Raw genomic sequence first — 24,407 nt, forward strand, 5'->3', positions numbered from 1 at the left:
CGCACGCACGTCGAATATCCGGGAACGCTATATAGACTAGTCTGAAGCAAAATCTGTGCTATTGGCAATCTCTTCTATAAAATCCAATGGCTCTCCCACCTTTTTCAGCTTTTGTTTCGCGACACTGAAACAATCAGAACCAAGGAGAACTCGCAAGACTTCTCCTTTTCCTTTCTTCGCCAATTCATCGCCTATTGCATCAGTTGCCACGTCTACTATTCTCTTCCCTCCCTTGCTGGGGTCTCCTGGCTGCTGGCCATCTGACGCGCGCTGATACTCTACAAGCCCTCTGGCAGGAGTACCATCATATTCGTCTATTTTGCGCGCGGGGACCACAAGATTGGTAACCAGATTGGTCCGGAAAGAGCCTGGTTCAACAAGTATAACCCTGATGCCAAATACGCCTACTTCAGTTGCCAAAGCTTCTGAGAAGCCGCTCAAGGCGAATTTAGAAGCCGTGTAGGCGGTTGTTGCGGGGGCACCATAAAAGCCAGCTAAGCTGCTGACATTCACAATTGTTCCTGCGCCATTCTTCCTAAAGTGAGGCAAGGCGCCCTTGATGCAGCGCACAGCTCCAATGGTGTTTGTTTGCAGCTGAGCCTCAAATTCTTCGACACTAACACACAAAGTTAGACAAATTTGTGCTAAAAATGACACGGTATCGTACCTCATCTCTTCAAGAGGACCTAACATTGCATATCCGGCATTGCAGACCAATATGTCAACGCTGTTCTCTTTGACAAGCTTTTCGACAGTAGCTTCTGTCTCGCGTTTATCGACGTCTATCTCAACCCATCGCCCACCTTGCTGTCGTACTGTGGGATATTTGGCGGCGGCCGCCTGGGGATTGCGAGTGGCGGCCAACACTTGATGGCCAGCCGCAAGAGCGGCATAGACGATTTGCACGCCGATGCCAGAAGAGGCGCCAGTGATGAGGAACGTGTGCGGTACCATTGTCGATGTAAGTAAGGCATTTATAGTGGTTTATTCTGAAGAATCTGAAAGAGATTCTTGATCCTTATATACACCAATTTTGCATTGGTATTCCCATCATTAGAAATTTGCGCGAAACCACCACACCGTCCTCCCAGTTTGGCATTTCCCTCATCAGAATGATCAGGATGCTTCAGTCTGCGAGCAGCTTACACTTTGGCCATGATTGGATAACACTTCTGTCTAAGCTACCCCATCTCGCGATCTAAAGATTGTGGACAACATTGTGGAGACTCACCACACCAATGATTCTTGAGGTGTAAGCAGACAGCATCATTAGCGCTTGGAGGTCCAGGCACATGTACTAAGCAAGTGTCCGGCCATGTCTACCGAGATGTCTCATCTTCTCTTCTGCGCAAAACCCCTGAAAGCAACTTCGACCAGCTAATCATTTGATCAACGGACCCGTGAAATACCCGAGATGCATGATACATATGATACTGTATCTGTAGCGCTTTTTGATGATGAATGGAGGGGCACAACGGATCCCAAAGTGCGGCGCAGAGTGCAAAATCGGCTCAATCAGAGAGCATATCGGCTGCGGAGGAGACAGATGCTTGAAATCTGCAGTAAGAGACGGAAGAGACCTGCTAAAAGCAAGGCTATACCTGCTTCTGATCTGCCAACCGGTACTTTAGTCTATGAAGAGCAGTCATGCAAGAGGAGTAGCTTCAATCATGCTCTACCTCGGTCGTGCCATCACGGAGCAGACACAGAAGGACATCCTCACACAGCTCCATGGTACACCAATCCGACGGCGGTATCTTTGCAATTCTATACGCTGAAGCTTGGGCGCCACATAGGGCGCTCACCGTCCAAGGATCATCTCCTATGCATAATGCAATTTAATGTTATGAGGGCACTTGGAACTATTAGCAGCATTATCGGACTATCCACAGCTCATTTGACCGATGATGCTTGTGAATCTTCCTTTTATGAGTCTAAGCTCGCCCGCTCATGTCATCTTTCCGCCAACAATAAACCACCACCCCGTCTCCCGAAAAGCCTAACACCGACTGATCTACAAAGATCTGTTCCGCACCATCCATGGTTCGATATCTTACCATTTCCGGAGATGAGAGATAACCTTTTACGTCTTGAATTAAATACAGAAGCAATAGCGAGTGATTCGCATTACGATGCAAACAGTCTGTGCCATTGGATGGTTGGACTGGATGCCACTCAGAAAGAAGGCGGTCTTATTGTTTGGGGGGACACATGCGATGTAGCATCTTGGGAGGTAACAGCAGAATTCTACCAGAAATGGGGCTGGACACTAGGAGGATGCGTAGAGCTATTCAGATCGACCAATTGTTGGAGGGCGCGAAGAGGGGAAAAGCCTCTCTTTACTATGGAAATGTTGTAATAATATTTAGAAGTAATTATCTTTTTTTACCTTTGTTTTCGCTCGTAAAAATGGACTTACATAGTTAAATGCTACCTGTATTGGGGAATTCCTCAGCTATTGGCAAAGAGCCGCTATTCTAGTTCTACTCCCAAAGCCTTATATACAGCCTTTACGTACTCCCCTTCTCTCCCTTTTACCATGATGTTATGTGACATCTGATTCATAGCATATGTAAATGTGAGCTTTCTGTCAATGTCAAAAATGAACAACGATCCTCCCCACCCGCCCCAGCAGCCAACTTTCCCACCCGGCATGAAGTTTGCGGAGCCTCGTCCTCCGAGCGCATATCCAACGCCAAAGGCCATAGGAAATCCCATTACCAAATCTATGCCATCCGACTGTTCTTGGAAGATCAGGTCAATCGTTTTTTGAGACAGCAACTGCACCCCATCAACTCCACCACCGAGTGCTAGGGTGGAGTAGATGCGATTCATCGCGCGAGCATTACCAAAGCCGTTGAAGGAGCTAAGGTCTGCTTTTCGGATCGTTTCCGTGTTGACGAAATTTGGACTAAAGACTGGATTGGCGAGCGTCTTGAACGGGATTGATCCCGGTTCTGGCATTGCCTGAGTCGGCGGCTTGTCTTTCGGCGCGATAGAGTTGCTCGCGCGAGAGATATCTTTGTCCGAGAGGCCAATCTGGAAATCTGCGTTCAAAGGAGCCGCAATCTCCTCGGCGACAAATTGTTTCATCGTCTTGCCTGTCACGCGTCGCAAGACTTCGGCTATCAATACTCCAAAAGTAGCTGCGTGATATCCTGACGCCATACCCGGCTCCCATAGAGGAGCCTGCGCGGCAAGCTTTGCTGCAATAGCGTCTTGGTCAGGCAAGTCTTCAAAGGTAACCACTTCCTCCCACGCTGAAAGCCCTGACGTATGAGACAGGAGATGTCGGATCTCAATATCTTGCTTCCCGTTGGCAGCGAATTCGGGCCAGTACTGAGCAACTTTCGCGTCGTGATCCACCAAGCCGCGATCAATGAGCATCAGAAGAGCAAGGCTCGCGACTCCTTTCGTGCATGACCAGACTGCTACAAGAGTCTCAGCCTCCCATGGACGGGTGCATTCCTCGTCAACATATCCTCCCCAAATATCGACAACGTTTTTGCCGTCGATGTTTACAGTGATGGAAGCTCCAACGTCCGCTTTGGAATCCAGATTTTTCTGGAAAAGCTTCCGCAGCTCTTCGAATTGGGGATCGTAGTGGCCTTGAACTTGCGCCATTAGGACAATTAGGACAGAGTAGCCCCACTTCGGAGAAAGGCGGTTATGATGGGAATGAGGCTCAAAGGTGAATTTCAGGTGGTATCAAGATGGCTACTAATCGTGTTCGATTGAGCGGGAGATGCTGTCATTATACACTCAATTTATATCCCAGAAACTCCGCATGATGCTACCTTAATCTATGACAGAAATGCATAAAAGAGATCACCCCCGCAGATGCAAGTTCCCTTACTGTAGAGGCGGAGAGGGTATGTCCGCCGCACCGTGAGGCTAACCTCGTGCTACACGGAATTGGGCCACATACAACTGCCCGAATCTGAGATTTCTATAGAAGCTAAGTAACTCTGATCCGGGGTAATTCAGCTGCCAGGAACCCGCCAGGCTAGAGGCGGAGCCTAATCACACAATAGGCAATAGAGGCCTTCCGGAGAGGGCCAAGTACCCATTATATGAGGCACGAAACTATGCTAGTTATCGAATAGCTCGGATTTATAACCCACCAGTGCCGAGGCAGTACATGGAGTTATGGGCCATCGAAAATCGCGTCCCTTTTTTTCCTTCATGAGACAAGCAGCGGAGTTTCATGGGTGAATAGCTGTATATGTATGATTGACATATTTAAACAGTTTGTATGCCTCCAAGATTGGCTCATTTTGCATTATTACGTGTAGCCGGAGTAAAAGAAGAATCGACAATGGCGAAAGCTGCAACAAGAACACTTTCTCGAAAAGTAAACCACAAGGTAATGTTAGCTCACAATAGAACCATATTTAATGCATTTCAGCTATTGTTCAACTTTTTTTGAATGGGAATTATTTCTACATAGCAGAATTGGCCGCGTTTACATAAGCCTGCAGCTAACAAGTGGAAAATAGAAGTTCGAGGCAGAAGCAGCGCTGCCGTCAAATCAAATGGATTTATCAAATTCAATCAATCAACCAAATGAAGTTTCATTTTTCTTTCAAGCAATCAATTCCAATACCCAGAATATTTGATCGATTTGATCTATATTAAATATAGGGACCTCCTAACAAGCCACCGGCGTACTCTAACCAGCAACCAGATAAACCGGGTCTTGTGGCTGAGTGGCGCAGAACGCCGAGACCGCTGCTTACATACGAATTTTGCTGTAAACAAAGGTACTGCTGCAGCCTCTTCCTTATGGATCTTCCCTTTGCAGCAGCGTAACTTAAGGCTGTGAGGCCGGAAGCGTTGTATTGCGAGGTTATTAGAAGAGCTGCTTGCTAAGGGCGTTAACAGCAGCCTTGGCCTCGTTGAAGGAGCTAAATTCGCGGCCATAGAGCAACTCCATGGCCGGCGTCGTTGACGTGAAAAACGGGTTGCGAATAGCTTTAATTTGACCTATGTATCTTGGTCAAGGCTAACGGTTAATAACCTGCCACATCGGTCATCTGTTTAAGGTACCAGGCTACTTAGCCACAGGGCCTAGTTTATCTGGTTGCTGGTTAGAGTACGCTGGTGGCTTGTGAGAAGGTCCCTAAATATAGGGTGCTCTATGCACGTAGAAGAAATAAGTGTAGATATGTAAGATAAAATTAGACTCTTTTTACATACATATCTCCTTGATAAGATAAGATAAGAAATAAAAATAAGGTGGGCAAAGGACTGATCCTCAACGTTATCACGCAACTAGACCCATGATTACGACGCTAACGTCGCCTAACAGGCGACGCACGTTCACAGCATTTTTAATCTCCCCTGAATCTGAATTCCATTATGAATAGCCGGCAAGAGGTATTGTCTAGCAGGCGACAAGAGTGATGTGTCTCCCAGAGCCTATCTTGACACCATTATTCGTCCTCTCAGAAGCTCACTCCTACTCCCACATAAGCTAGGTGCCGCCATGTTTGAAGTAGCTCTTCAAAGCATATTTAGTTGTGAGAGAACTCACTTTGAGGGTACTATAAAGCTTAGTTGAAGGCTGCATTCTAACACTACTTAATGAAATATAGTTTAATATCGGGCGGCAGCTTTCGTTTATATAGCTTCCATTAAAGAAGCTATTATAATTCTGCATACGCTTTAATATATTTATTTGTAAAGCTAGGTATAGAGCCCTTATTTCGAGGCCCTCAACCACGCATATAGTATAGCGTTGTTGGTGAATAGATGCATTTATCAATCATGGAGTAGTAGTCACGCTTACTATGACGCGCCTTCGTCAATGTTCTCGATGTTTGCTGTAGCGTAAAAACATCTGTTCCAGTTCAGGCCAAGTACATGTACCTGTAAGTTGAGTCTCAATTCTCAGTTAGCAGTTGTTACCAAAGGGCTCCGCTAACTCTTTATAGTCCGATGCACTTTGATCAGGAACAAGACTCGAAATGTGCTAAAACAGGAACCCGATTCGACGCGCCGGGGCGGAACTAAAATTTACAGGGGATTAATACCAGATCGGCTCCCGACTCGGCGAAAAAATAGCTTCGTCGAGATATAAAACAATGTTTGCTAGGCTTCGGTTTCCGGTTCGGCAACTAACAATAATTTCAAGGGGTCAATCAAAGTCTGGTATAGCTTCGGTCTCCGGCTCGGCAGCTAAAGCGCGTTTCGCCAAGCTATAAAGACACGATTAGGCTGCAACTTTTGGCGCATCTCCAACGATTCTAAATAACACACATTCTCAACTTTCAGCTTAATCTTATTGAGCCGTAATCATGGCAACTACAGAGGACATCTTTCGCGCATATACCGCGGCCCAGGGCCAGAATTACTCGGCGGTACGCCCTGGGTATTCCCCAGAGCTCTTCAAAATCATCATCAATCATCACACTTCTACCGGCGGCCAACTCCACACCGTTGTCGACGTCGGCTGCGGCCCTGGCCAGGCAATTAAGGACTTGGCTCCCTTTTTCGAAAATGCCATCGGCCTGGACCCGTCGGAGGGCATGATTGACACCGCACGCGCTTCTGCCAAGTCGGCAAACCTGCCTATACGTTTTGAAGTATCGACTGCCGAAACCCTCGGAATCGACTTGGAGCCGCCCGTCTCTGATGGTAGCGTTGATCTGGTCACCGCCGCCACCGCCGCCCACTGGTTCGACATGGCGGGTTTCTGGAAAGCAGCATCGCGCATTCTCAAGCCTGGCGGCACCGTTGCCATTTGGGCACGGTCTGGAGCGGCGATAAACGCTACAAAGACGCCGAACGGGGTCGCAATAAAGGCCCTCGTGGAAGAATTCTACAATGGGCTACGACCATGGGCAAGGGCAGGTAACTTGTTGACTCGCGATCTCTATATTGACCTACCACTGCCTTGGACGCTTGAAGTTCCGGTAGTAGAGTTCGATAAAGAGAGCTTCGTTCGCAAGGAGTGGAACAAGGACAAAACGGGTGTGGAGAACGACATTGTTCGCACAGGAGGTCCAGTTACACCCGAGCAGTTTGAGAAGATCATGGGTACTTCTAGTCCAGTGACTCGATGGAGGGAAGCTCACCCAGACAAGGTCGGGACAGAGGAAGACATAGTAAGGCAGCTGAGAAGGCGAATAGAGAGCCTTTTACATGAAGCTGGCATTAAGCCTGGCGAGGAGACGCTAACTGGCGAAGTCGCAATGGTTTTGCTGTTGGTAAAGAAGAAGCCTTAGTCTAAACGTCTCTATTGACTGTCTTTTAATGTCTCCAGCATTACATGAGGGTCAACCCTCTATGCAGTTTAGTACTGAATATACACAATATTCTCATCTATAGCAGCTCCGCTTCCACTAAACTCTCATACCCACGTCCATCCGGCCAAATATTAACAATCTTCATACCGGCTTCACTAATCACTTTATTCCACACCGCCTCTGTTCTTTCCTTGCCAGATATTTGCAGCATGAAACAATCCAACCCGGTTTGGTGGATGCTAGCTCCCACAGGTGGGAGAACTATATCATTGATCAACAGCTTTGAGTAGCCCGGCTTCATCGCGGCTGCGACATGTTTTAGGATATCCACTACTGTCTTGTCTGGCCAGTCATGAAGAACGGCGTGAAAGTAGTATACTCGACTGCCTGTATCTGGTGTTAACATTAAGCCGTAAAAGAGCAGTATTTGCAAGTTGTATTGAGAATATAAATTCACCTTTAACTGGCTGGGGCTCGAAAAAGTTATGTCCAATAGCTCTAATCTTGTCCGTAGTAAACTTGGCCGAAGCAATTACCTTTGGCAAATCCTGCAGCACGAGCGATCCCGCAGGAACATCAGGATGTTTCTTAAGCACATGGAAAAGATCTGCGCCATGATGCCCGCCAATATCCACAACTAGTGCACTACCATTGCTCAGATCAGAACTATCGAGCAGTGCCTGAGTATCGTAAAACTGAGGCCATGGTCTCCTGTGCTGGCTCCATAAAGCGAGGAAGCTGGAGAAGCTCTCTTGATACGAAGGATTCTCCTTGCAACGGCCAAAGTAATCTTTCTTCTCGGGGTAAGTATCGATATAGCAGCTATTAGTATCGTCCGATGGCATGCGATAGCCAGTCTTGGCCAGAAATTCGGGAAAGTGAAGAGAAGGACGCATAACATGGTCAGTCCTGAGATCAAATAGTTCCTCAATCAGCTTTTACGCTGTCACTTTTAAAGATGTGCTCAGTATGTACCTTACTCGGAGCGCTGGTGCGAGAAGAGTGTTCTTATCGCCAAGAGAGAGCGAAAAGTCCGTCGGCTGGAAAAGACCCTCTCCGGTCTCCTCGATAATGTTACCTGAAGCTAGTAATTGTAGAAGATGTTCTATCCGTATATTAACAACCCGCTTCTAGCATCTACTTTGTCCAGTATACTTACGTAAAAGTTCTGGGTCAATATCTTCTTTGGCAATCCCTCTCAACTCGTCAATGTGTTTCTCGCCTCCGCCGCTAGCGGTCCAAGCATCCCATATCCCCGTATCAATGAGGACTTGGATAGCGGGGTACACGACAGGTTCCTCGTTCATAAATCGCAAGACCTTTTCTGCATTTGTTTCCAGCTTGTGATAGAGCTTGCGGGCAGCCATGGCCAACTCTAGTCGTGTAGCGTCATCGTCGTCAAAATTTATCGCAGCAGCTGCATTTAGCTTTTGGATCAGGTCTCTTGCGCTGTCTGCCATGGTGAAATTGACTAGAGGGTTCTATGAGTGAGCGTCTGAAACCAGGAAGCGAGCAGCGTGTTCTTAAATGGGTGAGCAAGTAAATTTTGGGGAAATATGAGTGTTCCAGCAAATAACAGGAAGTAGCATAGTTTTGTAATATCTATTGCGCCATTGTTCATGTAGCCAGTTGCTACATTGGGAACGTTTTGCAGCTATATGGCAATTCCTTACTACAAAATCTCCTTTCACTTCTCATTCCCATCAAGGTGGTATTGCATAAAAACCTGACCATTCCTCTGCACAAACAGAATCCATCTCCAATATCATCCAATGAAATTGCAGTTCATAAGCACTTGACTAAAGTGAGATACCTATACAATGCATTCATCCGGCTTGGGTAGCATCACATTGATTAAGCAGCCATCATGCCGCAAATCTTCATATACCCTGAGGGGGTACAAACGCCGCCATAGCCAGCAACCTCTCCCGAGTGAATTCAATAAAGTACTCGAGAGTGGGTCTCCCATATCAGTAATTGTTGGATGAACCGTATTTCCAACGAGAGGCTGAACAGGTGGATCACGAGATTAGCCGGTCTATACCGACTACCTAGTATGCTATTTTAGCTGCATCTGAGTCTTTCTACCGCATTGTGATAGTGGGTCAAACAGATCTGTGCCATCTCCCTGGCTTCTCGGGAGACAAACTTGGATATTCCCAATTTGGAATCCTTAGCTTTCCAAAACCAATAGAGTTACCCGTAAACTCGTAATTAGACCGAGATGGGCGCCATCTGCCGGCTCCACATGATGACGATGATCTTTCATACGCGACGTTGGTGAAGCATCATCAGGATCTAAGCGCAAGGGCTAAAAAGTCTAGACTAATAGCAAAGTCTCCACTTCCGACCGCAAACCTGTTTTCGATACCAGATGGATCACGAACGCCTCTCAGACCTGAAGAATAGTTTCGAGCGAGTCATCGGTTGGATTGTGGCGCGTCTGTGGCATCTCAGCAACATTGTCTTCGTATCGTCGGATGCGTACTTATTTATAGATGGGCATTAGATTAGGCCATGTTGTAAAGCATGATGAGATTCAAAATATGAGTAAAACAATTTTGACATTCAAATATCAATAAAGTACGTCTCATCCAAAGGACTATGGTATAAGATACAAAAGAAAGCAAGACGTAAATAATGATACAAGGTATTCCCACAAATCACGTAAACCTAATTCGCAGCGAATATGCAGACCAATCTCGCTCTGCGATAAAAAGAAAACAAAATAGAACAAAAAATGGACGTTGATTCTATATTCTATCCCATAATTATATATACCTCATCACAAACACACACACCGCCTTATTTTCTTGCGACATTGGCAAGAGACTGGCGACGACTAGCAGCAGGGGTGCCTCTAGGAGTGCCACGAGGAGTGACTCTGCTCTCGCCGAAGAAGCGGTTCTGCTGGCTGTATCGCCTGTCAGGTTGAGGTCGGGCAGCGGTACTAGATGAGTGGGACGCTGTATCTAAATTAGTATTTGGATATTGAAAAAGCATGGATTGATATAAACTTACCTCGGCGCATGGGGTCGATTGAAGCACTGCCACGACGGCCCTCGTTGGCGTTCTCAGCACGAGCGTCGGCCAGTCGCTGAGCAAAGGGCGATCGCTTACGGAGGGTCGGGCCCTTCCAGTAGATAACGTACACGGCAAGTACCAGAATGAAGGCGATACAGAAGAGGATGGTGCTGGCGTATTCCAAGTTCTTGCCACTTGACGCTCCGATGTTGGTGAAGAAGGGAGTCGCAGGAATGGTGAGGACACCAGCCAGGAAGTCTCGAGACCAACCGTTGCCACCGGTAGCAGAAGCAGAGTAAGGGCCATAGGCGCAAATCATGTAATCGATGGTGGCCATGTAAATGGCGTAGTTTGCAATACCGACAATCGCAACGAAGATCATGGAGCCGATCCAGTGGATAGGAGGGCCCTGAATGGTCCAGGCGAAGCCAATGAGACCAATCGGCAAGCAGGGGGCAGTGTACAGAAGGAACCAAAGACGAGACTCGTACTGGGCGCGCTCATCATCAGGCTTGGCCTTTCGTTCTTTGATGTTGCGCTTAATGGCAGGGATGAAGAGAATCCAGGCAATGACATAGCCAATACCGATGGGGATGAAGCTCAGTCCGATCTCAACGGTGCCGAATCCCCACTGCTTGTAGACCAAGGCGAAGGATTGGATGAACATGAAGATGAGAGCATCGGAGAAACCAGAGAGCAGAGAAAGCACCAAGACAATGGGCTCAGTGAGGAACATCTTGAAAGGACGGATCCAGGTGGTGATGACCTCCTTGGCAGAAAAGCGATCGCGGAATGGGACAAGCTCATCAGGTCCCCAGATGTTCTCGTTGTTCTGCTCACGACGCTTCTTGGCAATGCGGTTCATGATGATGGTGGTACGGGTCTCAGGGACGGTGAAGAAGTGCAGGATCTGTACAAATCCACCCAAAATAAGCTGAACCCAGATGGACCATCTAAAACAGTAATGTCAGCAACGGCAAGTAAAAAGATATAGGTGCTCGGTTGATGACTCACCTCCAGTCAAGATACTTCTCGGTGAAACCACCGACAATGGGACCCAAGACGGATCCACCGACGGAAGAGAAGACGACATATGCGACTGCATACTGTTGGTTATCGGCCTCCCACATGTCGGCAATCATACCCAGGGTGACAGAGCCACCAGCAGAAGAAAGACCGCCGAGAGCACGACCGACCATGATGCTGGCAAAGTTGGGAGCCAGCGCGACGGGAAGCTGCCAGATGTTGACAAGGAACAGAGAGAGCTGTAAGACGGGCCAGCGACCGAATTCCTCGGACCAGGGCGCCCACAGCTCACAGCCAAAGGCGTAGAGTACCAAGAAGATCATGGCACCACATCGTGCCGCCTGTGCGCTAACATGGAACTCCTCTGAGATGCCGGGAATGGCATTGGAATACAGAGAGGTGTTGAAGTTCATTGATACCTGAACCCAGAAGATGACGGTCAGGATGTACCACTTTTTCCACTTGGGATAGCAGTAGCCCAGGTCCTCGTAGCAGTCATCTTCCGTAATCTCGTACTTGTCATATGTACCCATCTTCTCCAGCTTGTTGTCGGTGCCAGTAGGCAGGTTGGCATCTTCCTGCTTCTCGATATTGTCCGTGCTGGACCCGTTGCCAGTTTGCGAGCCATTGGCATTGAGCCTCTCATTGGCAAGGTCCAAATCCCTTTGATTCAGGACCTGAGGGGGGTCCTCAGAGAAATGTGTGTGGTGCGGCGCGGCCATATTGATATGCGCCGTGGCAGACGTTCTTCTTCAGCTTCTTCAAAAAATTGGAACCACTAACATGAGATTGGATGAGAGAAGATCTGGGGAAGAAGAAGTATAAGAAGGAAAAGAAGAAGGCAGACTGCGGAGGATGGGAATGGGAAAAGGAGGGGAGCAAAAGTTTACTGTGGAGGGCAAGCCTGGGTATTTAACTTCAGCTGCATTCAGATCATGGAGGAGTTCAGGGTTCAGGCAGGATGGACTAGCATTGCAACTTGGCATACAGTATAGACCGAGAACAGGCTCGCCTGGTAGGTATCCTGCGGCGAAAAGAAAAAGAATGGGGATTCCGGGTCTCACCATGTCGCTGCAAAAGTAAGAATACCCACACCCACCGAGACTAGTCAACATGACGTCCATTGCCCCATCCAACCGTGCCATGGAGATTGATACAGAGTAGTGGTAGCACTACCTGGAACGTATTCGGCCAAACCGACAAGAGCTCAGATCGCGGAGTGTAAATGCAGATGCGAAGATTACGCACGCGGACAGTACCCCAGACCCAGAATGTCGAAAATCGCCGTCTGCTCAGCGCCTCTGCGGCCGTTCGCGGACGACGGCTGGCCACGCTGAAAAGAGTAAAAACAGACTACCCCAGCATTCGCATTTTCCGCACAGAAGCGAGAATTGGGGAATGCTGGAGGTCGCTTGCGGCTGCATGGGGCAGTATCCCAAGCAACGAGGGCACACTGAGACACGACTCAATCAGCGAGAACGGACGGCCCAGCACCCTGGGGTCCTCGCACGTTCTCGGCCATGCTCAAAACAGAGACAGGCAGCCAGGTTAAAAGCTGAGCAGAGCCCATTCTCTGATGTCCATCCCTTGTGTCTGTCCATGCGGCGTTCTAGACCGCACGGCGCAGCCCGCAAACATTGTTTTGATGCCGTTGCGACAGCATCACCATGGGCCATGGCCTCGAACATGCCACTTTCGCCTTCCCACTGTGCTGTGCTGCCGCTTCTCTCAATCTTTCCGCATTCTCTACCCTTCCCTGTTTTGCCAGCGCAAAGAAACTAGTCCCAGGTCCCGTCCGCTAGCCTCGACAGACGTCAAAGGCGCTCTCGAGGTTGCCAAGCAGGGCCTTCAAGCCATGTCTGTCCGGTAGTGGCGCCAGGCCGGCGCCGTGAGTGGTGCGCCGTGAGTGGCGGCAGGGGGTCGGAGTACGGCACTTGACAGTCACTAGCAGGGACCAAGATGCGATCGGGGGCTGGCCGCTGGCAAAGCCTGCATAAGCCCGTATCGATCGATGCTCTTCGTAGATTAGACTCGCCTGCTTGGAGCCAGAGAGCAGTTCATGCTGTATCGACAACTGCTTCTCTCGAGTGGCTGTCTTGGCTCGCCAATCCTCCTGACTTGCATCTGCTGCTGCTGCCCTTGCAGCGGCGAGGCATTTACTTGCCACGCCGCAACCTTGTCAGACGAAGCATCGTCTTCAAAAACCGATCCGACGCCATCGCGAAATTTCTTCCTCAACGGGTCTTCGAAATGCTTCTGCCTGGTGCTGATCCCTCGTCGATGACGTCTGCGTGATGGAGGCTGATGGGACCAGCCGGAGCCTGTGCGCGCCACGGCCAATTGACTGCCGGCGCAAAAGTGGGCGAGGCGCCGAAGATGGAGTCATCGTGGGTCCCGAGTCAGTGCTAGAGTCGTCGCAGAACTACTTACTGTACAATCGCATTTGCCATTGCGATATGGGCGCTAGGAGGGTTGAGTTGCTTGGCGGATTGAGATTTGAAAATTATATTGGATAAGGTCGTTTGGAATCGCGTAGAGGATACAGCACATGAAATGACTTGGACGAGTGTTCTCTAGAAGGAATCATGAAGAAGAAAAGTTTTCCTCTTTGGTCCTAGGCTTTGCCTTGCCTCAGCCTCAGGCAAATTCGCCCACCGGCGATAGGTTCCCAGTGCTAAATCAGTACCAGTGGCACCAGACTTCTACCGGCCGCATAATCCTCGGCTCAATCAGTAATCTTGCCGTAAATCGCACTCACGCACTCACACCAAACACCACACCACCATCCAACTCACAGCAGATCGATCGCTCCTCGCGACACTAATCGCCCCTTGAACGACCTCATCCAGAAACTTATTTTAGCAGAATGAATCGTTTGGCCACCCGCGCCCCAGGCCTTGCCAACGGCGCCCGTCCGCGGTGACTTTCGTGTCCCATTTGCTTGGCTGGTTTCCTCGCTGTTGCTTTCGACCCAGTCTTTTGTTCCCTGCGAATGTCGATCAATCATGAGTCTCAGCTATTCTCGTCCAAGCCAGCTGTCCTCTCTCCCACTCGAATGGAATCAGTCCACTGAACGACCCAAACACGCATGAGCTGAGCCTGCACGAGCCATCTGTATTACTGTCCCGTCCATCTTTTTCTCCATCCGCCGCTTACTGTCTCTTGCTCCAGGCTGCAGTATTTCGAGGAGGCATTTACACCTCGGCCCCATGGTGATAATTTTTCCAACCCCTTTTTTCTCCGCCATGCTGCGTCGTATTTCCCCAGTGCTCTCCATTCCCCGTGGAGTCTCCTCAGAATTCCTCCAGCGTGTTGTCGCTGATACTGGGGCTGAGGCTCCAGATGCCCGCAATTTTTATTCTGGTGCCTAATGTGCCTTTGTGTGCTAACCGACCATTCCGACCCATCAAACCACATGGGCTCACCAAGACAAGAGCCGTTCGATGGTCGGTCCAATATCCGAGAGACGCCAAGCATCCGGCGGTGTGCTAGATGGAGCTGTCTCTCTTAGCATGCTGCGCGAAGCGCGAAGCGACGAGACGAACGAGATGGCCTCGGTCAAAGTGCGCATCTTTTTTAGCAGACAACTACCGAGAGCCCACCTCTTCGAATTCGGGCTTCTAGCACGGTGGTTCATGGCACCAGACAGCCAGAGCCATCTCTTAGCAAACTGGCCGGCCTCTTGTCAGTCGCATACTAAATGAAAACGATCGACGCAATCAAGTTCCGAACTCCCCGGTTTGTGTGTGCATGTGCGCATTCGTGTTGCTGTCAGCTTACAGAGCACCCGTTTTGTATCTCTTGCCGTTCATCTAGATTGCCTGACTGTCCGAAAAACGCCACTTTGATTAATTAGCACGTGGCTTGCTGGAGACTTGCCGTTCCTGCTTTGAATGTGACTTGCAGCGAGTCAGTCAATCAGTCTGAGTGCGCACTTGCAGAATTCAGTCTCGTGCCTCGAGGACCCTGCTTGTGTGATCTGCGGCGTACTTGTCTTTAAGAGTAAGTGAGAGACAGGGAGCTGGTTTGAAACATGGTAAATTTGGAGCTGCGTCTCTATTTTGGACCAAGCGATCGACATATTGCATATGAGGCCGTTTATAAAGAGAATTTAAAAAGCAGCTAGGGTCCATAACTAAAGACCTGGCCGGCTTTAAACAATAAATTGCTTTGTGAGCCATCTTTTACAACCGTTCAGGCTGGCCAGCAGACTAGATCATCAACTCAGACTTGCTTTTCAAATTTGCACACTCTCAGCTAAATGGCGTATATTATCATGCAGACACAATAACTGAGACCATGATAACAACGGTATATTTTGACCTAATAGGATTTATTGATTTCTCTGTTGAGACTTTGGATATATAGCGCTTTGCGAAAAAAAAATTCTTCTCATAAAAGTGTGAAGCGACAATGTCTTGTTTCTACTCCCTTACAGCAGAGCGCAAATAGATTCAGATAGTCTCATAATATTACCTTAATGGCAAATCTTTTTAAAACTGTTTCATTCAAAAGAATTAAGAATTCTAAATCACTTTGTGTGCCGATCACTGGAGTGTCATATCAAATCCACCTTTTTAATAATCGAGCATTCAAATGTCATAACAGAAAAGTTGCACATGGGGACCAAGCCAAATTCTCATCGCTTAATATTGTTTATTTCTTGTTAAAATAAATCATATTCCCATTACAATCAATCCGTCCAGTAACTTCTTCAAGGCATTAAACTTATCCACAAGTATTCTTCTGTTTTCAATGTTGCGTAGAAACGTTCATGCGCATTCGACTTAGGGTAGCCTCTCACTCTCATCAGATTCACTTAATGCACCTCACTTAACGCACTCCACTTTCGTTTCATCATTTTATTTCGTCTTTTACTACAAACCTTTTATATGTTTCAATAAAATGTATGCTCGCAATGGACAACACTCTGACAGCTTTATCATATATATATCCGCGCTCTTTAAACGAGAGTTGTTTTCCTTGTATCCCTTTGGTCTTCAACTGGAAACTTAGTCACACAACACTCAATAATAAATTACAAAGCTTGAACGACAACCTTGGAAAACTACTCGAGATGGCTTGCCATTGGAAGCGCAGATAGCTCCTGTTGACTTCATCCGCCATTATGCGACCAGCGTCTATTTAACTACTAGATAACCAGTGGCTACGTCAATGAATTGCCAAGACACTCTCCAATGGACGGAAAAAAGAAGTTACTGCTACTACATCGATAACTAAATACTAGTGTCGGCATATTGATAGATTGTAAGCATTTACGTTCATAAAGCCTCGGTTTTAGCACCATGCAGAAGCGCATGTGCAGTGGAAACGAGCCATATCCCTCTCTGAGTTATAGAACTGAACTGAGACTACCAGTGATTGTTTTTTTAGTATGGTCAAATCATTTGGAATAAACGCTCTTATAAAATCGAATTTAGCTTGAGCCCAGACATCTCACTCCAAAACGTGAAATAAAGTTAGCCACAGCTTACATGCACTCCTCACCACTCAAGCTCTCGCCCAATTGCGCTCTAAACGTGATCCAATGTTTCAGATCACAAATCCTCTTCTTGACTGACTCATCTTGGTTCAACGGTTCTTTTCTTTTCTTTCTTTCCTCTCCATGCTTTATCACAACATCCCTTTATATAGAGATATACTAGCTCACCAGGCCTCCATGGCCCTCTAGGGACTCTGTCAAATGCTTATACCAACTCAAACATTGTGACTAAAGTAAAAATAGAAAAGGGGTTCTCAGTCCCGATATATATAGGTACATGAATCGTAGAAATCTCTGATAGGGCATACGAGCCACGTGGGTAGAAGAAAGCTAGACGCCGGCTTAGAAGTCAAGATGCTAGCCTCGAATAGGAATACCAAGTAAGACGACCTGCATATACTTGTATGCCAAAGTTATGCTTAATAAGAGGGCATACAAGCAACGTTTATTATGTGAGCACCATTCAGAGAGCCCATCATAGACTCCAACCTCGTCTCTCAGCCAGCACAATCCAATTAAACTCAAGTAATTCGGCACCATATTTCCGATGAAATCTCTGAAATCATCAACCAAGCTTCTATTGCAGTTCGCAAAAAGAAGCACAGCAACCCCATCTCTGCTTCATCACATCGTGAAACCGCCGATGAGGCGCTCCTCTCACGGCAAGTTTTTGCTATCCCGCCCGCTAAGCACCAACCAGGCCTAGCCCCTCAAAAAATCTCTACGCAAAAACCTGCCTCTCAACCAGACTGTGGGGACGGCGATAACTTCGCCTCATTGGCTGCCGTGTCATTGGGCTCACATTAATATGGCATATTGGCATGGAAATAGCTTCGAGACCGCCAAGAAGCTTTAGATGGATCTTTCACAATTGTACATTTTTCAACTGCTTTAATTAGGGGCTTGATTACCCAAAAGAAGACGGAAATATGAGAGGAGCTTACAAATTGCAAGGTTTGGGAGACTGGAAACGCCGAGAATAATTGTTGACATCGGAGATATATAGAAGAAGAGATGCAGGTTTCGGCGATAGTAGTCAAAAGTTGAAATTTGTCAAAGAACATGTTGAAGTAATTTCTTTCCATACTATATATTCAATAACTTCTTGTCACACACTCTTTTCATTAACTTGTCTTTACCACCAGGTGCTTGACACTCAAACACATCACGACATATTGAGTCACTCACCTCGCCATGGAACTAGATACTCCAAACATCGAAAAGGAGGCCGTACCCGTCTCCTCTGATGAATATCCATCCTCCGCTTCCACCGAAACTCCAAACGAAACTCGCTCCATCCACGGTTTCCGCTGGATCCTCATCAACGTCGCCCTTTACGTCTCCATCTTCATCTACGGCCTCGACACCACCATCGCCGCCGACGTCCAAAGCTCAGTTGTTGAAGCCTTTGGCCATGTTGAGCAACTCGCCTGGATCGGCGCCGGATTCCCCCCTCGGTTCCGTTTCCGTCATCCTCCTATACGGCGAATTATACACAAACTACAACATAAAATGGGTGTTTCTCGCGTCTACCGTTCTCTTCGAGGCTGGTTCGGCACTCTGCGGTGCAGCGCCGAGCATGTCTGCCTTGATTGTCGGACGAGTCATTGCTGGAGCTGGCGGTAGTGGCGTCTTCATGGGATGCTTAAACTACTTTACCGTCTTGACGACGCCCAAGGAGAGGGGGATATACATTACTGGAACGGGCTTCTGTTGGGGCATAGGCGCTGTTCTTGGACCCGTAATTGGAGGTTCCTTTGTTCAATCTAGTGCCACTTGGCGCTGGGCCTTTTACATCAACCTCATCATTGCTGCTGCTTTCGCCCCAGTATATGTCTTTGGTCTCCCATCCATTCATGCAGCTGAGGGCGCCGCCATCGCCGTTGTTGAACGCGTCAAGCGGATCGATTTTCTTGGACTGTTCCTTGGTGCCAGCACCTGGGTTTCTTTTACGCTGGCGTTTACCATGGCAGGTGGCCAATGGGCTTGGAACGATGGCCGAACCATTGCCACTGTTGTGGTATTCGTGGCTATATTAATCATTTTTGGCATTCAACAAACCTTTTCTATCCTAACAACCCCTGAAAACCGTTCATTTCCGATTCACCTCTTACGGTCTCGCTCTCAGGTCCTTCTGTACATTGCAACATCATCAAACATCACCTCCCTTTTTATCATCGTCTACTTCATCCCCATATACTTCCAATTCGTCCATGGCGACACCGCTATCGAGGCCGCAGTTCGACTGCTCCCATTCGTCATCCTCACCGTTAGTTTCAACCTCGCCGCCGGCTATCTTCTCTCCAAAGTCCGATACTACATGCCGATTTACGTCATCGCCGGCTTCTTCATCACTCTTGGCAGCGCATTGCTCACAGCCTATCTCGATCCCAAGACCCCCACGAATTACATATATGGCTTCACCGTCATCGTAGCTGTAGGATCCGGCTTGACTCTTCAAATTGGTTACGCAGTCGCCACACTCAAAGTGAGTCCCAAACACATGGGCGACGCACTTGCATTCCAAAACGTTTCCCAAATTGGCGGCTCTGTCATTGCACTTGTTATTGCTGGCCAGGTCTTCCAATCTAGTGCCACTCACAACTTGACCAAAGTGCTGGCTGGCAGCGCCTACAACTTCTCAGCCGCTGACATTCAAAATGCCATTGCCGGGGCCCAGAGTATCATCTTTGAAGAAATCAGTGGGGACCTTAGGGATCAAGCCATTCTAGCTATTACAAGAGCTATGCAAAAGGCATTTATTCTCGTTTGCGTGGGAGGTGGCGTCCACACGATCACCGGGCTCCTCATGAAGCGAGAGAAGCTCTTTGGCGAGATTGTCCCTGTTGGCGGCGGCTAGGGCTGCGTGAACATGACTGGCGGTTTTGTTTAGTAGCGAGAGATGCGCAAGTCATTTTCTCCATTTTCTCAAGTGGGGATGGATGCTTTGTGTTTTGCGTTTGTTTTATAGCGTTGTATTTATTACTGCATGCCTTTAGTCTTTCAGTGCAGATATTTTCATGTGAGGAGAAAAGAATAAGAGGAGATGAGTTAATGGAATCACAAATAGACTAACAGAACATTGTAAAAGCACAATGGCTTGCATACTTGTGATACAATTGCCTATCAAGCATCACAGTGATGACGATGCATCAAAAATACCCCACCGGCTAAGGAACAACCGTTATTGACAATATATCCTAGATCCGATAACAATCGCCAAGCAAACATCAGACCATTAGTGAAAATACAACAGCAACTATATTTGTACACATCTCAGACTGAATATATTCCATATAATAAAACCATCCCCTGAATCCAACTCTTCAATCCAAGGCCCTAAACCACACATACATAACATAACATTTCTGTTGCTTTTGGTATCGCTGCTCATAACAAAATCCATTCGCGCTAAAAACAATTCCCACAAAAAAAAAAAAAAAAAAAAGATTCTGATCAAATCATCTGTTTCCATCCTTGAAAGGCTTACTGATATTGTGAAGTGTACCCTAGCCAGTCCGACTCCGGATCCGGCATCCTCATTGACTCTCCCGTCAGTCCATTAACGCCCTGGGTCTGCCATGCTTGGCTATTTCCCGTCCTTGGTTCTAGTAATTTCGGATAGTTGAAGAAGTCAAAGATGTCAATGTTGTCGAGTTCGCTCAGCGACGTCACCTGCGTTGATGTAGGTTCCGCGCCCGATTGTCTCGTTGACGACGTCAAGGTTGCTAAATCATGTGCGCTCCTGTGATTGATGTAAGCATGAAAGACATATAAATGAGATCACTGGTGTTGTGTGTATTATAAACACTCACCTGCGCATAGCCGTAAAGTTCATATCTCCCTGTCGTCCTCTCTGGACAGCTCTGGATAATATCTTGGCATAATTGTTGGCCACCTCCCAGTATTGACCAATGTGGCTTAAAATCTCGATGAAGAACTCAATCTTGGGATCGACAGGGCAGCCTATGGATGCTGCGTGTACGAGCAACAGCCGAGCAGCAACCCAGAGACCAAATACAAAAGGGGGACCGAGGTTATCCAGACCACTTGCTTCAAATACGTCTCGAGCAATATCCGCCAGGCTCTGGACTGCAGATAGACACCGTTGCATTGCGTAGTACGACGGCACAAAGAGGTGTGATCTGACGGTGGGATATGCAGCAGAGGAATGCAGCCGTACCACTGATGTGACATATGCGCCGTGCAACATGAACCAATTTGCTACTCGGCTTCCAGGATCAGAGTGACACAGCGCCGAGATCTTGCTATAGTCGCTTGGTAAACTCCTCAGCCAGCCATCCAGCGCGCCATCTAGTGATCGGTAGGTATTTCGCCAGCTGGCTACGTCGGCCGACGATGTTATGTCGACGGGCGTCTTTAGAAAATTATGAACCTTGCTGAGTATCCTCAGAATCTCGCAGTGGTAAGAGAAGCTCCCTAGATTCTCTGGCTTATTGACCGCATACCCAGTGGTACCATACTGTTGAGACGGCGAAACCCAAGAACGCGTTTCCACCGGAACGTCTCTGGAAAACAAGTCATACGAACACGGAAGAACCCGGTTCATCTTTCTATCCTCCAGCATAAAATCGAAAGTCGTCGTCGCTATTGTTGCGTATCGGTCGAGCAGATATACCATCCAGCAAATCCGTCGACGCCCCTCGTCCTCAATCCACGACTCCGGGCGCCCAGTAACAACTCGCCGTATTGATCCCGTGTGTGGCACATTGTCAGCCTGAACGGTCAAGTAGACGCTGCTTTCTTCGCACAGTCCGAGCTGTTTGACATTCTGCGCCAGAAGCGAGAGCATATTCCATCCCTTGGGCCCATTCGAGGTGCCCAACTCGTCCAAACTGAGGATAACTAGAGCTCTTAGAGCTGTAATGGTGACATTTTCCATGGCGTACATCTGGACAATCTGCCTCGATACTGCATGGTGGTGGGCCCTCATTTCCGGAGACAGCCGAGGGTCTTTTAAGAATCTCAAAGTCGTTGCGACGATGGCATGTAAAAGGACTCGATCAGGCTCGCTTAGAGACGTTGAGCCAAAAAAGATGCCGAATATAGATTTGCGGTCCAGGATAGGGCACCAGGGGTTGCAGTGTTTGAAGTAGAGATCGACAATGTTGTAGACAATATCGTGAGGGGGAAGGTCATTAGCGGCACTGATGGATGAGGGGCCCCTCCGAGACGTTGAGAATCCCGAAGGAGGATACGTTTGAGCGTGGGAGTTGCTTGCGGATACCGAGTTGTTTGACGGCACTCGACCGTCCTGATACTCTTCGGTGCCATTCGCATCCCAGACGGGGGCAGCAAGACTCGGTCTCGTCGTAGGAGTGCTCCTCGCCGCTCCCACCGGGCCAAGCCTCGAGCCGTCCTGATGATAGCCATCGCCCGGAGACGGCAGATGGTTAGTAAGAGCCGGCGACAGGCTCTGCGCCTGCGCACCGGCCAGGTGATCGTTGGCGATGTGCTCCTCGACGCGGCGGCCCAGGCTCTGCAGCAGCGCATCGATGCGGTTGACCTTGGCCTCGAGCTCCAGGCTGAAGCCGATGCGGCTGCCCGGCTTCTGCCTCTCGAGATAGACGCAGGTCCGGTTATGCCGCGCGCACCACGAGCAGGCGGGCTCGGCGCGGTCACACTTGACTTTGCGCGCCTTGCAGAGCTCGCATCTGGATATCGAGTCAGATTAGTCAGGCTGGGAGAAGGCTTGTGGAGTTGATGCTGCCATGTTGATTCACACAAACACCAGTGATGATGATGATGATGATATGATAACGAGTGATTAAGACAAGGCAAGGGACACAATCAGGAGCACGGAATGACAATGGCCAACATACGACGTCTTCTGGTACTTGGTCCTCTTGCGCTTCTTGGTCGCGCCCGCGCCATTCTGCTCCGACGAGGCTACCGCCGGCGTCGTCTCATCCGCGCTGGAGCCCTCGTCGTGGCTCGACGCCGAGTTTGCATCGTCCTCGGCCACGGACAGCGAGAGGCCAGCACGCGGTGGAGGCTCGGCATGATTCCACAGCTGCTGCTGCTGCTGCTGCTGCCGCTGCTGGCTCTCACCCGCCGGGCCTGTCTGGGGCGCTGCCGGGCCTGGAGCCTCCGTGTCGCGCATCCGGAGACTTTGTGATAACAAACGCCGTGATCTAGGCAGAAAAAAAAGGTGTTTATCTCGTCATTCCTCAGAGGGGGGGGGCGATATGATTTGCCTGCGGCCCAGTGTCTTTTTTTGGTGGTTTGACGCTGCAGATTGCTGTCTATGTGGCTTGCCGCGGTTTCGGAGGTGGGGAACTCCCCGTTTCTCTTTAGGCGTAATTGCTTACTTGGAGGTTGCCGTTAGTGGCCTTCCAGGCTTCTTCGCGCGCTGTACTGGGCGGCTCCAGGGCTCATGGCGGCAGGGGTTTTGTGTAGTCGTTGGCCTTGCTCATAAATTCTCCAGTCCCGTTTAGCCTCTATTAGAGCATCGGATCCATGGTTGTGGCTAGTATTACCAAGTGCTCGCTATAAGTCCCGAAGCAATTGAGCTGACGCTCGGGCAAGCAGAGCGAGGCACTGATTGACGGAGTACGGACAGCATACCGCACCGTATGAAGATGGAGGATAAGATAAGACAAGATTAGATCAGAGAGGGCATGGCAGGGCTGCGAATCAAGGCGTAATGGGTTGGAAATCCAAGTTTTGGTTTTCGGTGTTTCGGGTCCCTTTGTCCGCTCTCAACTCAGTTCTTGTTCAGGGAACAAGTTTGAGAATCAAAATGTGTCACCATCACCGGCTTGAGACTTGAATTCCCAAGAACAGAAACATGAATTGTCATCTAAACCTGCTCCAAGCCCTACAAATCAATCATTGATCTACTACCATCGCCACTCTCACCAGGCCGTGAACTGCATCCAGCAATCACCAAAATTCCTGCTTCCAGCATCACCTCCCAGCATCACTCCATCCATCTAATCAATCTAACCTACCCAAAATCAACTCAACGCGGGGCCATCGCCAAATCTCGTACATAATCTTGCCTCAATCCGCCGACATGACAAATTGCCGAGGATATATGCTCCGGAGCAAGGCAGGGCATCACGAGCCAACCTCCACGACACCCAATTTTGCCTCCCAGACGCATCATTCTCACACCCTCTTGTTCCTTCTACTCCTCTTCCTTTTCCCCCTCGTCTCGTCTGCTTCTCCCCATCGGATCACCCATGTCTATCTCTCTCCGCATGTTCCCACCCCTCATAAAAAAAAAAAAAGTCATTGAGCTGCAGCACTCGCTTCCGGGGTTTCCCTCGAGTTCCTAGATAGATCTCTTTCTTGTCTAGCGCACACAAAGCAGCGGCTATAGCTACACCCCCTTGTCCAGCGGGACGGAAAAAAAAAAAGTGGTGAGAATTACTACCACCCGCAATTTGAGGGCCTGGCTAGCCCGTCTCGTATAACTCCTCCGTGAGCACGGCAGAGCGCACAATTTCAAAAAAAAAACTATTGAAAATCGGCTTGCTGAGCCTCTCTCCCCAGCGTATATACCATGTAGAAACACGCTGCCGCTTTGGGCAACATCTCCCTGCACCGTTTTCCCGCCCTCCGTTTCAAAAGAGGCA

At 48.7% G+C, this 24,407-nt stretch overlaps 9 protein-coding genes across 9 annotated transcripts; 3 read left to right on the forward strand and 6 right to left on the reverse strand.

Annotated features, from left to right (window-relative positions):
- Positions 1-9: 9 nt before the first annotated feature.
- TrAtP1_003102 (uncharacterized protein) lies at positions 10-954 on the reverse strand (the record flags this gene model as incomplete). The annotated part of the gene is made up of 2 exons (XM_066111745.1): positions 10-616; positions 668-954. 2 exons carry the CDS (start codon positions 952-954, stop codon positions 37-39), a joined length of 867 nt encoding a protein of 288 aa, XP_065967824.1. The 3' UTR covers positions 10-36.
- A 1,518-nt stretch (positions 955-2,472) lies between these two features.
- On the reverse strand, positions 2,473-3,624 carry TrAtP1_003103 (uncharacterized protein; the record flags this gene model as incomplete). The annotated part of the gene is made up of 1 exon (XM_014087433.2): positions 2,473-3,624. The coding sequence occupies one exon, from the start codon at positions 3,622-3,624 to the stop codon at positions 2,473-2,475; it is 1,152 nt and encodes a 383-aa protein (XP_013942908.2).
- A 2,458-nt stretch (positions 3,625-6,082) lies between these two features.
- Positions 6,083-7,324, forward strand: TrAtP1_003104 (uncharacterized protein). Its single transcript, XM_014087688.2, has one exon. It carries the CDS (start codon positions 6,300-6,302, stop codon positions 7,227-7,229), a length of 930 nt encoding a protein of 309 aa, XP_013943163.2. The 5' UTR covers positions 6,083-6,299; the 3' UTR covers positions 7,230-7,324.
- Positions 7,325-7,580: 256 nt separating this feature from the next.
- Positions 7,581-8,710, reverse strand: TrAtP1_003105 (uncharacterized protein; the record flags this gene model as incomplete). The annotated part of the gene is made up of 4 exons (XM_066111746.1): positions 7,581-7,633; positions 7,708-8,159; positions 8,226-8,355; positions 8,410-8,710. 4 exons carry the CDS (start codon positions 8,708-8,710, stop codon positions 7,581-7,583), a joined length of 936 nt encoding a protein of 311 aa, XP_065967825.1.
- Positions 8,711-9,799: 1,089 nt separating this feature from the next.
- On the reverse strand, positions 9,800-13,907 carry TrAtP1_003106 (uncharacterized protein). The gene is made up of 3 exons (XM_066111747.1): positions 11,289-13,907; positions 10,272-11,227; positions 9,800-10,216 (listed from the first exon to the last, which is right to left on the reverse strand). The coding sequence occupies exons 1-3, from the start codon at positions 12,020-12,022 to the stop codon at positions 10,056-10,058; spliced, it is 1,851 nt and encodes a 616-aa protein (XP_065967826.1). The 5' UTR covers positions 12,023-13,907; the 3' UTR covers positions 9,800-10,055.
- TrAtP1_003107 (uncharacterized protein) lies at positions 12,526-12,852 on the forward strand (the record flags this gene model as incomplete). The annotated part of the gene is made up of 1 exon (XM_066111748.1): positions 12,526-12,852. The coding sequence occupies one exon, from the start codon at positions 12,526-12,528 to the stop codon at positions 12,850-12,852; it is 327 nt and encodes a 108-aa protein (XP_065967827.1).
- A 510-nt stretch (positions 13,908-14,417) lies between the features above and the next one.
- Positions 14,418-14,777, reverse strand: TrAtP1_003108 (uncharacterized protein; the record flags this gene model as incomplete). Its single annotated transcript, XM_066111749.1, has 1 exon — positions 14,418-14,777. One exon carries the CDS (start codon positions 14,775-14,777, stop codon positions 14,418-14,420), a length of 360 nt encoding a protein of 119 aa, XP_065967828.1.
- A 3,272-nt stretch (positions 14,778-18,049) lies between these two features.
- Positions 18,050-19,663, forward strand: TrAtP1_003109 (uncharacterized protein; the record flags this gene model as incomplete). The annotated part of the gene is made up of 1 exon (XM_014087689.2): positions 18,050-19,663. The coding sequence occupies one exon, from the start codon at positions 18,050-18,052 to the stop codon at positions 19,661-19,663; it is 1,614 nt and encodes a 537-aa protein (XP_013943164.2).
- A 372-nt stretch (positions 19,664-20,035) lies between these two features.
- Positions 20,036-23,198, reverse strand: TrAtP1_003110 (uncharacterized protein). Its single transcript, XM_066111750.1, has 3 exons — positions 22,647-23,198; positions 20,619-22,478; positions 20,036-20,548 (listed from the first exon to the last, which is right to left on the reverse strand). The coding sequence occupies exons 1-3, from the start codon at positions 22,925-22,927 to the stop codon at positions 20,290-20,292; spliced, it is 2,400 nt and encodes a 799-aa protein (XP_065967829.1). The 5' UTR covers positions 22,928-23,198; the 3' UTR covers positions 20,036-20,289.
- Positions 23,199-24,407: the final 1,209 nt, after the last annotated feature.

This window comes from Trichoderma atroviride, chromosome 2 (genome assembly GCF_020647795.1).
Source record: "Trichoderma atroviride chromosome 2, complete sequence".
Taxonomy (NCBI): domain Eukaryota; kingdom Fungi; phylum Ascomycota; class Sordariomycetes; order Hypocreales; family Hypocreaceae; genus Trichoderma; species Trichoderma atroviride.